Here is a 14144-nt window from a genome sequence, read left to right as displayed (position 1 = left end):
TGTATATATATATATATATATATATATATATATATATATATATATATATATATATATATATATAAATTAAAACTAGGCTTTACAATCACTTTAAGGACCATGGATGGGCAACTGATAGCCTCTGGACAGGTAGGGAGGGGGGTCCAGATCTAGATGTGCCTCAGATTCTGAATGCCAGATGGAGATTGTTGCTGGAGGGCCCTTTGCCTTTCTGGATTGTCAGCAAGAGGAACTCGCAAATTTCTTGCTGCAGGTATCCTCCGACTGGAACAAAGCATGTCTTGATGATGGACTTGTCCACCTGTGGATTGATCCTCTTCCTTTGGTGGAAAAGCAACCCATTGAAAAGAGGTTATTTGGCTGTTTTCTCTTGCTCTGTCCTTTAAAAAGACAGACCATTAGTACAGCTAAGTTCCCTGTACCTTGGCCCAAGGTTCCTGTTCTTTTCCAGGTGTTGTCTTTATTTAACATCAGGTTGTGGGTCTTCTCTTCCCTTCATGGGAAATTGTTATAGTTTCATCTGTTTTTGGTGGGGTTTGGTTGATCACCTTCTTGCAGGTTCAGATTCGGTGCCCCATCATGTATAGTCATTCCCTCTAATGGTGAATCTTTTTTTTTGGATTTTTTGCTGTACGTTGGTTCTTCCCTCTCTGGTTGGCCTCATTCTGTTATGAAATCAGGCTTTGGTCCTTAAGGTAGCTTCTGGGCTATAGGCAGTCCCTAGTTCTCCTGTTGGACCTGTTACTGATTGCTGTTGTGTTGCCCATTCCTCAGTTGAACTTCTTTTGGACATCCTATTAGTATCTGAACTCCGATGTGTCCCAATGGAGGAGAAAGAAAATGTTTGAGGATTTGTTATGCTTGTGGTGAAATCCTTTTCCTGGATTGTCCAATCTTGTGCCAGTAAAACCTGACAGTATTCCTGTGTCCCTCAATTGAATAGAAGAAAAGGATTTTATGATGAGCATAAAAAGTCTATATTATTGCTTTTTTAAAATCAAATCTACTTGGGAACGGAGTGTGATACTTTTAGGCCTTTCTTTCCCTTACATATGTGTCCATGCTCTTCAGTAGAGCTTGTTATTAACCACCTCCCGTCCACGCTAGCCAAAAGACGGGCACAGCGCGGGCTCACATTGCCGGGAAGGTATCTATGGATGTCCTTCCGTGATTGTGCTTTTCGCTTCCGTTACCTTTGAACACTGCAGATGAGACGTCGGGGTAAAGAAAGAAGCAAATCGGCTCTTTAGCTGCGATTGGACACAGCTGGTCACATGGTAATCAGTGTTAACAGTAATTGCTGGTTATCGGCACTCCTCTCCTCACGCTGACAGTGCTTAAGGAGAAGAGAGCTGATAACTGACAAATCCACCTGGGACAGCTACACTGATAATCAGGGCAGCCCCAACAGTGCCCACAAGTGCTGCCAATCTGCGCCTATCAGTGCACATCAATGAAGGCTAAAAATGACTTATTTAGAAACCAAGAAAAACCTTTTTTTTTTTTTTTTTTTTCTTCCCAAAATTTCAATTTTTTTTTTTTTCCGCAAAAAAATAAAAAACACACTGGTGATTAAATACCACCAAAAGAAAGCTCTATCTGTCTCAAAATTGAGTTTGGGAACAGTGTTGCATGATTTCACAGTTGTTCTTTAAAACGTGACTGTGCTGAAATCTAAAAAAAAATTGGCCTTTGCAGGAAGGGGGTGAAAGTGCCAAGTAGGCAAGTGGTTAAAAAAAAATCTACTGAAAAAACATGAAGATCCTGTTTCAATTGCATTATTTACTCTGATTTATGAACATTATTTTGCGGCATTACAAATTTTGGAATTGCTCTTTTTTCAATTTTTTAATGTTTTGCACTTTAGGCAGCGCTTATTTGAGAATCTGCGTATGCTTCCCCATGCGCCGGGTGTACAAATGCAGGCTATACCAGAAGATGCCATTCAGGAGGACAGTGGAGATGAAGAAGCAGAGGACCCAGATAAGCGTATTTCTAGTGAGCAATACTGTTACTAATAATAGAGTGACTGTATAATGTATTTGAGTTTTCAGTTGTTTAAAGAGGAACTCCTAAAGAAAACATTATGTAATGGCACAGCTAGATATTGAAGAATAACCTGTCATACATGGTTGTTGGTTTCCTTTTATTTTATTTTCCCTCCCCATTTTAAACTTAACAGCCTTAATAAATTATTGGCTTGCCCTCCTGTAAGGTGAACTTGATCTGGTCTAAAATGTTTCTAATTTTTAACAGTGGCTTTCGAATACAGGCATCCTGTGGTGCTCTTCAAATACCTGTGTTAGTCTTAATAATCATACATGTGGAGCCCACTTGAATACCAGGTCCACGCTGCACATGTATCTTAGACCTGAAATCATGCCTTTTGCCTCCTTTTAATTAACATTCGAATAACAGAGTCTCTACTATCCAATAAAGGTCTGTAGACTTTAAAAAGTCAAAGCCTAATTTACAGCCTGTGCCTTGGATACAAAGTAATTGGCTTTAACACCAGTAGTAAAGTAAAACGTAACTTCTTTCGTTCATTGACGGACAAAGCTCCAGAATCTTCTTAACCATTGGGTTATGCTGCCCTCTACAGGACTAGGACACTAGGCAGGAAAAAGCGTTACCACGCATATGGGGCAGCTCCAGGGGGATATTCTCCCACACTCTGCTATAGGCATTCAGTTTTTTTCCTGCCTAGTCAGGAGTAAGGACCTAGTTCCTTGCTGGGATCCTTGGTCTTAGCATTTTTTCCCTTTTTTAGATGGTATTTTTTTCTCTTTTATTATTTTCTGTTCCTTTGAGAACTACAATGAACTGCTGGACTGGGCGACGGACTGGATATTCTAGATCCCTAAGCTCTCCCCAGTCAGGCCAGGGAGCAGGCCTCAGCTCCATCCTAGGTCAGCCATGACATAGCCCCACTGGAACAGTGGCTTGCCTGCGGGTTAAACGTCTGGGGAGGGCACATACGACCTGGCCTGAGTCGCATCATGGCCCGCAGCACCCCCATTCCCATGGTGTGGTGGTCTACCCGGATCGGTGCCCACCCAGTTCCATGGTGTTGTGGTAAGTAGTGTGTCGTTCCCCCCCCCCCCCCCCGGGTGGTCTTTTGGGGTGGATGTGGGCCCCTTCCTGGGACGGTACCTCTCCCTTTCCCCCAGCCCCTCTAAACAGTCACTGTGGGTCTTCCCCCCCCCCCCCCTCCCCGGGTGCGGTTGTGAGCTGGCTTTGCCACATGCTCCTATGGGGGGGGGGGGGGTTGGCTGTAGTTGCTGCTGGCCGAGCTGCTGATGCTGACTGGGTTTTTCCTGGTGCGCAACGGGTGGATGAGCAGGGTTCCCTGCCATCCTGGGGGTTGGTGACTAGAGCAGGGATGTCCTCGGTGCTCCCTGCGGCAGTTGTTGGGCTGGTGGAGCGGAACGGATGTTTTACCATCTGCGGCTATGTGCCTCACATGGCCGGATCCAGCCTAAAATTTAGGCCACGGCTTTTTCCGGCCTACTCGGCAGAACCTATGTGAGGCGGCCCCTGTGAGGATGGCTGAAGCCATTGTCTCCCGCGTGGGCATCCGCCTGCCCCTCCGCTGCCCCGGGTGGTCAGATCCGCTGGGGCTTGCGGCTCTCAAAAGTTTGGCCCTGGCTTGCAGCCCTACTAGGCCATGCCGCCAAATTTGGTGCCTTTATTGGGGGGTGGCCTCAGTTGGTCTAGCTGAAGCCCCCAACTCGTCGCAGACAAGGGCCCTTTTTTTTTTTTCTCGGTTCATTTGCTGCCTTTTCCTCTCTCAGGATCTCAAGACAAAGGATCGAAGTCTGTCAGGACCTCCTCCGGAGGTTCCAAGAGGACCAGGTCTGGTAAGCCGAGAGCGGGTTATTCCAGACCTGCAGACAAGCCCAAGGTTTCTAGTCAAACCGGTTTACAGTTCCCAGGAAGGAAGGTATGGTACGTCCCATCCTGTACCTCAGGGCTTTGAACCGCTTTGTGCGGGTATGGAAGCCCTGAATGGAGTCCATTCGTGGGTAGTGGCTTCCCCACATCAAAGGATGCTTACCTTCATATTCCAATATGACAGTCATCCGCATTTCCTCCACTTTGCCGTGGGCGAGGAGCATTATCAATTCAGGGCATTACCCTTTGGTCTCGCCTCAGCTCCTTGGGAATTCACAAAAGTGTTGGCCCCGGTGTTGACATTGTAGCGGGAGCGGGGGATTGCGGTACTGGGTACCTGGACGCTCTTCTGCGAGCAGAGTTACTGTACAGACTCTGCCGGCGTTTGGTTGGAAATTGAACTTCCAAAAATATGCTCTGGTTCCGTCCACCAAGTTGCACTATCTGGGCCTGACTCTGGACTCTGCTTCAGCCAGGGTGTTTCTTCCGGGGAAAAAAAAAACTCCAAAAGCTGCAGGATGCGATTTGACTCCTGTTGTCCAGCAGTCGGTCATCTTTCAGGACTTGCATGTGGGTGCTGTGCCTGATGGTGTCTACCTTTTCGAGGCGGTTCCATTTGCACAGTTCCACTCGAAACCTCTGCAAAGAGAGATTCTTGCCAAGTGGGACAAGAATCCACAGTCCCTAGACAATCTGATCCTTTTGAGCCGGAATTATTATTATTATTATACAGGTTTTATATAGCGCCAACAGTTTGTGCAGCGCTTTACAATGTGAAGGAAGACAATACAGTTACAATACAGGAGGAACTAGAGGGCCCTGCTCGTTAGAGCTTACAATCTAGAAGGGAGGGTATACGAGTGGTGGTTTCGCTTACCGGCGCTTCGACAGGGCAAATCCTTCCTTCCCCTGTACTGGACAGTGGTCTCCACGGTTGCCATCCTGTCCGGGTTGGGAGGTGTTATGGGCACGGATGTGCTCAAGGGGTCTGGACTCTGGAGGAGTCAAGACTACCGATCAATAACCTTTGTCTGGCTCATTGGCCAAATCACCTTTAGGGTTGCCCAGTAAGGATTCAATCGGACAATGCCACAGGTGTGACATATGTCAATCACCAAGGGGGCACAAGAAGTGTCTTGGCGGCTCGGGAGGTAGGGAACTCCGGAGGTGGACCTGTTGGCCTCTTGGCTCAACAGGAAGATAGAGAATGTGGCAAGGTCTCGGGATCCTCTGGCTGCCGCCAGACACACTGGTGGCTCCTTTGGGCCAGTATTATCTGATATATGGCTTTCTCCGCTAAACTTCTGCCGAGTCTTCTGCGAAGGATCGAGGCAGTAGGGATCTAGTCATCCTAGTGGCTCCAGACTAGTCTCGCCGATCTGGTACGGCTGGTCGCCGATGCCCCTTGGAGACTTCCTCTCAAAAAAGATCTATTGGCCCAGGGCCAATCTTCCAACCTGCTTTACAGTCGCTGGCTTTAACAGCTTGGCTGTTGAAAGCCAGATGCTGAAGGATAGGGGGTTGTCTAAATCTGTTATTCCCACGCTGCTAAAGGCTAGAAAAGCTACCTCCTAGGAAGATTTATAATTGCGCCTGGAAGACCTACATTGCGTGGTGTGAGTCTCTTGGTGGTCATCCCCATATCCTTTCGGTGGCTCGGATTTTGGCATTCCTCCAACAACATGTTGAGCAACGCCTTGCCTTGGGTACCGTCAAGGGCCAGGTTTTCAGCCTTGGCAGTCGTCTTTTACGGTCCTTTGGCTACGCATTCTTTGGTTTGCACCTTTATTCATGGGGTTAGCCAATTGGCTCCCCCAGTACAGTTTCGGTTGCCTCCGTGAGATCTCAATTTGGTGCTGTCTGTTCTCCAGTAACAGCCTTTCAAAAATATTTGCGAGCTTCCTCTGCTTACATTGTCCCAGAAGGTAGACTTCTTGGTGGCTATTACTACTTCACGCAGGGTGTTGGAGCTGGTGGTTTAAATGGTGCTTCGCCCTTGTCAGTCTTTCCTTCCTAAGATTGTTCTGGTTTCCATCTGAATGGAGACATTGTGTTGCCTTCCCTGTGTCCTAAGCCTAAACATCCTAGGGGCATTGCCTTGCACTCTCTGGATGTGGGTCGGGCGTTCAGGGTGTACCTTGCGACATCCGAGTCGTTTAGGAAATCAGCCTTACTGTTTGTCCTTACGGATGGACATCGCAAAGGGTTGGTCGCGTCTGCCACAACCATTTCCAGATGGACAAGACAGACGGTGGTGCAGGCCTATTCCATCAAGGGTCGGGTTCCTCCGTTCCCTGTTAAGGCACTTTATACGCCCGCACTTGGTGCCTCCTTTCCGCCATCAGGCGTCAGTGATACAGATTTGCAAGGCGGCCACCTGGTTACCTGTGCACACTTTCACAAACGTTTATAAAGTGGATGTACTGGCATCTGTGGATGCTGCTTTTGGCCGCAAAGTTTTGCAGGCCACTGTTTGAGATGACCTGGTCCTCTTTGAGGGTGTATTGTTTTCAGGTGAGCTCCAGTTGTTCCTGGTCGAGCTTCATGTTACCTGGTTGGCTAGGTTTTAGCTTTTTGGGAATTTTTTTCTGCTGTGTTTTTCCCACCCCTCATGTTTTAACTCTGCTTCGGGATGTCCCAATGGTTAAGAAGATTCTGGAGCTGTGTCCCATCAATGAGTGAAAGAGAAAATTGGAATTTTGTCTTGCCGTAAAATCCTTTTCTCTGATGTTCATTGACGGACACAGCACCCACCCCTCTATTGAGTTGGGTTATTTTTCTTCTGACACTGCTTGCAACAAAACTGAATGCCTATAGCAGAGTGTGGAAGTATATCCCCTGGGACTGCCCCATAGGTGTGGTAAAGCTTTTTACTGCCTAGTGTCCTACTCCTGTAGGGGGTGGCATAACCTAATGGTTAAGAAGATTCTGGAGCTATGTCCGTCAATGCACATCAGAAAAAAGGATTTTACAGTAAGACAAAAATCCATTTTTTTTTTTCTCAACTGAGTCCCCTGTGTGAATTAATGAAGTCAAGCAAGCAAAAAATAAATATAGTGTAATATAAGGGAGAGTCATTGGTAGAACACGAACTATACAATATAAATAAAAACACCAGCTTATATGACACGTCAAATCAGGCAACCTAAATTATTTTATTGAAATACTTTTAAAAGCTTAAGCACATTAAAAGCAAAAAAAAAAATCTTTGGCCAAGGAATAATTACAGTACCATACTGATGCCACAATGCCTCATATATAATGAATATAAAGATTAAAAATCTGTATGCAGCAGCCTCCCTTAAGCCCCATCGCTATCCAGCATTGTCCACGAGAGACTAGGCTCTCCAGGGACTCTCCATTTTCATTGGCTGAGACAATTCAATCACAGCCAGGGAGAAGAGAGAAGGGGCGGTTCCAAGGTGTGTGTGTGTGTGTGTGTGTGTGTGTGTGTGTGTGTACACACGCAGAGCCCATTGCTCTGGGGCACTCGGCAGAAGGGAGGGGCCAGAAGCACTGGAGGGGGACCTAAAGAAGAGGAGCATCATGGCTGCTTTGTGCAAAACCACTGCACACAGCCAGTAAGCATAACATGTTTGTTAATTTAAAAATTAAAAAGCATTTAATATCACTTTAAGTATATTATAGTCTAAATCAGCAATTCTGTATAAAGAGTATTCCCTAAGCTTACTAGAAGCCTATAATGATCCCTCCTAAGTGTCCCAAAGAGTTCTACACGTGGGCTAAATATACTTTATATTATTCTTTATATTTAGCCCTTGCATAGAACTTTTTGGAACACTGTGTACTTAGGCGGGATCATTATAGGCTCCTTGTCTGCTTGAGGACTACTCTTCTATTAGACTGTCTGTATATGTGTATTTGAATTATTCTAGCAGAATTGCTGATTTTACCCTGTAATATTAATATTCAGTATAAATGCGGCATTGTGGCATCAGTATGTTACTGTAATTATTCAGTGGCCTAGGATTTTTGTATGTGCTTTAGCTTTTAAATAAAATATAATTTTAGTTTGCCTTATTTTGATATGTCATACAAGTTTGGTTATTTGGTCTCTTGCAGTCAAATATGGGAAAGCCAAATTAATTTGGTACGAACTAGTCTTTCCCTGGGTAGCACCTGATTCTCTACAGCCAAAACACACTAATGCCTCGTACACACACAACGATTATCGGCCGACTTTTGTCCAGTGTTGTTGTGTTGTTTGAAATGTGCTCTAGACTTGCACTGGACTTTTGTTGGCCAACAAAAATCTACTTCAGAAGTAATGTCATGTGCTGGTTTACTTTCTGTGTGTTTTTTCTTCTCTGCGCATGGCCAGTTTTGCTCATCAGATTTTTGTCTGCCGAAATCTGAGCATGCCCAGTCTTGCTCCTCAGATTTTTGTCTGCCGAAAACTGTACGGACTGACGGAAAATCGGCCTTTGTGTTGATGGCCAACAAAAATGTTATAGCCTGCACACCAGATTTTTTTTCGGCTGAAAAGTCAGTCGGTTGTCGGAAGCATCCTACTAACAAGCCGAAAATCGGCCGATCGGACTTTGGCCGAAAATTCACAGGCAATAATCGATGCGTGTGTACGGGGCTTAAGTGACCAAGAAAGACCTTTCCTATCCACACAAATTGAAGGCGCACTGCATGAGGATTGGCCTTGTGTAGCCTCCCTAACTGTCCAGGGAACATAGTCCTCAGATGAGGTCTAAGTGAGCACTGGCTTTATTGGCATGTTACTGAAACCCTGGTCCTGAAGGATAGAGGTTCTCTCTAACTTGGTTACCCCCACCTTATTCAGAACCAGAAAATCTACCTTCTGCGAGATCTAACATCGCACATGGAAGTACAGTATTAGTTTGCCTTGTGCGAGGGCAGACAACTGAGTCCCAGAGAATACTCTGTTTGTATTTTGGCCTGGTCTTGACCAGCATCTGGCCCTGAGTCTCTTTGAGCTGACATATCCCTTTGGGAGACCGCACATGTAATGTTGGTGTTTCTGAGCTGGCAGCCCTTTCTTGTAAAGAGCCCTTTGCTGTCTTGCACAGGGACAAGGTGGTCTTAAGAAGAATTACATCTTTCCTACCCACGGTGGTCTCTCCTTTCCACTTCAATGAGAATATTGTCCTCCTTTGCCTATCCTGCCCCAAAATACACGAAGGAAGTATCTTAACGCTACTTGGATGTAATGGCTGTCAGGGTCTACCTAGCAACGAAAACCTCTGTCATGACTGAGTCTTTGTCCTACCTACAGGCTCTGGTTGAAGAAATCTTGCCTCTCACTCCACTATTGGCAGGTGGATCAACTTATTTCTAGGGCCTATGCCTTTAAGGGAAGGGTTCCATCAGAGCTTATATCACCTTATGTTGGTGTCTCTTGGGCTTTCTAGCATCAGGCATCTGTCCCCCAGATTTGCAAGGCCACACCTGGTCCTCTCTTCACATATTATTCAGGTTTACTAAGTGGATGTTCATGGATCAGATGATGTTAGCTTTGGCTGCGAGGCACTTCAAGCTGTCATCTAAATGTTTTATATAGGTTTTTGAACTATTGTCTTATGTGGGCCTGTTGGCAGCTTTGATTTCTGTTTTGTTGTTCACCCCTCAGTTTACTGCTTTGAGACATCTCATGTCTATTAAAACAAGCCCAACGCCCTGTACTGTAGTATTATGCTAATGGTAGTTTTGATTTGTAAACTCCATGTCTTGTAGTACAGTATAGGAAATAGGCCCCCTCCTATCTGCCTCGGTCTTCTGTGGTCACTCCTTCTTAAACGTAATGTAAAAAAGTCAGCTGTCTAAAATAAATAAATATAAATATATATATATATATATATATATATATATATATATATATATATATATCTATATATATATATATATATATATATATATATATCTATATATCTATATATATATCTATATATATATATATATATATATATCATAAAAAAGGCATAGATACATTGCTTGCATATAAACTGAAGCTTACCAAGTAAACTTGACTCTTTGAGCATGGACTTGTTGCTTCACTCAAATTTTAATCTATGGTCCGTGAATACAAGTCCTGTACTGTATGCCAAGATAAGGACTTTACAAATGCAATTTTTTTTTAAAGTTTTTGGAAAAGTAGAAGTAAAAATATAAGCAGCAATCTTATTTTTATTTTTTTATGTGAAGGGAACATGTAACAAATATGAAGCAGGTCATTTCCTAGTTTGGCTGCGAAAGTGGAAATACACTGCAAGTCAGGTTTACCTTGACATCACTGGAAATCATTTTGATCCACGCTTTGTTGTACCCAGACACCATTGGATTTATAGAGAAGCTGAGTTTAGATGAGTGGTAATAAACAGATTATTTTCTGAATTTTTCCTTACATTCCTGAATGTTGGAGGCATTAATACTCCATAATCAGTAAGTGTTTGTTCATTCATGGCTGTAGCTTTTTTGAGATGCATGAGGTTGTTACCCATGGCTGAGAACACTGACCAGAGTGTTCTTACGGTGCGGAGAGGGTCGTCCCCCTGTCAGAACACAATAGCTCATCAGGTGAGTTTGCTCTACTTACATCAGCTTGTTAGTACAGCAGCTACGACCTGAGCTGTCAGTTTATTTATTTTTTCGTTCAAAAGAAATAGTGGTATCTACTAAGCTTTAGAGCACACCTGTAGTAAAGAAAGAATGGAATCTCCTTTGCTGACCTCTCCTGAAAACACTAAATACTTCTCTCTGCATATAGGCTTTATTTAAGCATCTAAAACGTTATAATAAAATGAACTTGTCTTGTACACCAAAGTGTATACACAAATGTTTGTCAATGTACAAGCATTATCATTCGTGTTCATATTGGTTCCTAGATTTGGATTGTAACGTGCTTTGGCTTTTCATTCAAGCTGAGATTGTCTCACCCCGTCTCATCATTATTCATTTGACAATCTACAGGGGTAGGAATTACTGCTGAGAAGAAGAATTTGCTTAATTCTGGGGCCCTGATTATAAGTAAGATGTAAGATAATAAGTAAGGGTGTAAGATCTTGGGTCTCTTCACTGATATTCAACTGAACTGAAAACAAGCACAGGAAAGTCCAGGCACCGCAAAGTGACCCCAACCCATGATTCCAACGGTGCCCATAGGTGGGCAGGTATCTTTTTCCAAGAACCATGGACAAATAGATAATTGCCTACCTTAAGGGCTAGTCCCTTGACCTGGCACAATTGTCAGACAGAAATTATGCTGATACAAGTAAGCATAGTACTTTATTTGTGGCATAATTGTTCATAGTAGTATACAGATTTTTTAAACAAGCTAAAGAGTCTATATGTGCAGTAAGTACCTACAACTCCCTTGGGTGATCAGAAACAGCCCTATAGTTGCAAACCATGCCCAAATTGGGCTTTTGATTATTGGGAAATGTATAGCCATGCTTGATGAACCTTATGCTTTGTATGCAAGTGATTAGTGGTACTTGGAACTTTCCCGTCTTTAAACACTTTATACCAGAGAATGTATGGTCTTTCCCTCGAGCATTGCAAGAAGTTACCTTTCAAACTGATAGAAAAGTAAAAATGTTTACCTTGGAAATAAATGGAGTCAGTATGCCAGCTTCAGTTAGAATAATCAATAATCGAGTTGACATAGCCATGAAAATGTTTATTGACTCTTCCTAGGGGCTGATTTGACCTTTTTCTAACTACATGAAAAATGTATTCATGTGTTTTCTGGAGCCTTACTATCGTTTTGTGTTCTGTCAATTCGATATTCTAGTACGAGCTTCTGACAAGCGGATAGCCTGCGAAGAAGAGTTTTCAGACTCTGAGGATGAAGGTGAAGGGGGAAGACGTAATGTTGCTGATCATAAAAAGGGAACAAAAAAAGCGAGACTTGAAGAAGATAAAAAGGAAAATGACGACAAAAAATCAGGTTAGTACATCTGGATTCAGATCATAACACAACTTTTTCACATCTGTGTATATTTTTTTTTTCCTTATGGGCTCATTCAAATGGACTTCAGTCTCTACTGCCTTCTGAAAAGCAGTTTGTAAAGCTTTATAGAGGGGGATAAAGCAGTGGCTTCAAGGCATTCAGGGGGCAATCCTGCTGACTCTTAAATGTTGTTGGGTTGTTAAAAAAAAAAGAGGCGATTTTTGTATTGAAGTATTGTGCCACAAGCACAATCCAATCATTTGGCTTGTGGTTACATTGTGGTCCTATGGGCAAGTTGTACAGGCTGTGGTACATTTACCGCTAGGCAAAACATCAGGGGCCTCTGCATGCGTATCACCCCATACACATGTTGGGATTTAAGTTGGTAGAGGGGGAGGTAAAATAAAAATTGCAGATCCACTGCCTGTTTTTACCACCCCTTTGCTGCCCATTTAAAATGGCTGTAAATCTATCGCTTTTTACACTCCTCTTTCTTCATCTGTGCTGAACTAATTTGGCTTACTGTCAAGCACTTTCTTTGGTTTGGCCATGAAGCATCATATATATATATATTATTGCAGTCTCATAGGAAGAACATCTATTTTATTCCACTGTACTTTAGAGTGTTTCATATTGGTTGCTGTGTTCCTTAACTGTAAGCGTAGAAAATGGGTGTGAATACCAACCAGGCAGATATTAGCTGTTATTTTTTGCGTTTCATTGGGGTTAACTGTATTATGTATGGGGGCTTTGCTGTTGCCTATAAGTGGTTTAACTCTAGCAAACATTGGTCAGCTGCCTTTACTTGCACGGTATATCACAATAGCATCTCCTCTCTGTCTATGTATACAGCACGTTTTAGACTTCCTATATCCAGCTTTTAAGTCAAAGGCCAATTCTGTGCCATAGTGACATCACGTTGCTCTAATGACAAGAGGAAACGTAGGCAATTGCTAGAGCTAAATTTCATTTTTACATCCAATAAGGATCCTGTAAAAAAAAAATGTTTTGGATGTTACCCTGGTAGGGCTACGAGTGAGATTTCTTCCTAATACCTTAATCTGCTGCTCATTGAGTTGTAATTCCCTTTACACGAGTGTTCCGTTTGTTTCATCTGTTTAGTCATGTTTTTTCAAAGAAAAAACAGATCTGTTAACATCAGTTTCTTATCAGTTAGTTGGTTCCTTTTTTTAACGGAAAAAAATAGGGCTTTGATTTGTTCCAAAAAACTGATGTTGGCGGAAGCGGATGTAAATGGTTGATCACCTGTTTACATCTGTTTTTCCATAGAGATGCATTGGTGTCCTTTTTTTTTTTTTTTTTTTTTTTTTTTTAATCCGTGAATGGATGAATGAAAAATGGACAAATTGAACACCCGTGTGAAAGGGACCTAACAGCAGTTCTAGTAGGTGAATTCACTAGAGCAGGAAGTTGCTGTTATTTTGAAAAAGATGCAGAGTGCGTACAGAATAGATTACAGAAGAGAGGATACAGCATCATGCTGTGGGGGTGTTTTTCAGCTGCAGGGACAGGACGACTGGTTGCAATCGAGGGAAAGATGAATGCGGCCAAGTACAGGGATATCCTGGACAAAAACCTTCTCCAGAGTGCTCTGGACCTCAGACTGGGCCGAAGGTTTACCTTCCAACAAGACAATGACCCTAAGCACACAGCTAAAATAACGAAGGAGTGGCTTCACAACAACTCCGTGACTGTTCTTGAATGGCCCAGCCAGAGCCCTGACTTAAACCCAATTGAGCATCTCTGGAGAGACCTAAAAATGGCTGTCCACCAACGTTTACCATCCAACCTGACAGAACTGGAGAGGATCTGCAAGGAGGAATGGCAGAGGATCCCCAAATCCAGGTGTGAAAGACTTGTTGCATCTTTCCCAAAATGACTCCTGGCTGTATTAGATCAAAAGGGAGCTTCTACTAAATATTGAGCAAAGGGTCTGAATACTTAGGACCATGTGATATTTCAGTTTTTCTTTTTTAATAAATCTGCAACAATGTCAACAATTCTGTGTTTTTCTGTCAGTATGGGGTGCTATGTGTACATTCATGAGGAAGAAGAATGAACTTAAATGATTTTAGCAAATGGCTGCAATATAACAAAGAGTGAAAAATTTAAGGGGGGTCTGAATACTTTCCGTACCCACTGTGTGTGTGTGTGTGTGTGTGTGTGTGTGTGTATATATATATATATATATATAGATAGATAGATAGATAGATAATATTATCTATCTATCTATTTATTTTTTTGGTACTACAATTTTGTGCGATGTGCATAAGAGCAGCGGCTCTTCCAG

General features: G+C 43.1%; 1 protein-coding gene across 1 annotated transcript in view; it reads left to right on the top strand.

Moving 5' to 3' along the window:
• HDAC2 (histone deacetylase 2) overlaps positions 1–14144 on the top strand; it is a 100604-nt gene that overhangs the window by 62072 nt on the left and 24388 nt on the right. The window contains exons 11-12 of the mRNA XM_082249343.1: positions 1868–1998; positions 11675–11830. Of these exons, the coding sequence (XP_082105469.1) occupies positions 1868–1998; positions 11675–11830 (287 nt within the window). The remainder of the gene's footprint in view (positions 1–1867; positions 1999–11674; positions 11831–14144) is intronic.

Source organism: Pelophylax lessonae (genome assembly GCF_965119305.1).
Source record: "Pelophylax lessonae genome assembly, chromosome: 3".
Taxonomy (NCBI): domain Eukaryota; kingdom Metazoa; phylum Chordata; class Amphibia; order Anura; family Ranidae; genus Pelophylax; species Pelophylax lessonae.
The sequence above is the reverse complement of the archived record's forward strand: the minus strand, read 5'-3'. Positions and strand labels throughout refer to the sequence as shown.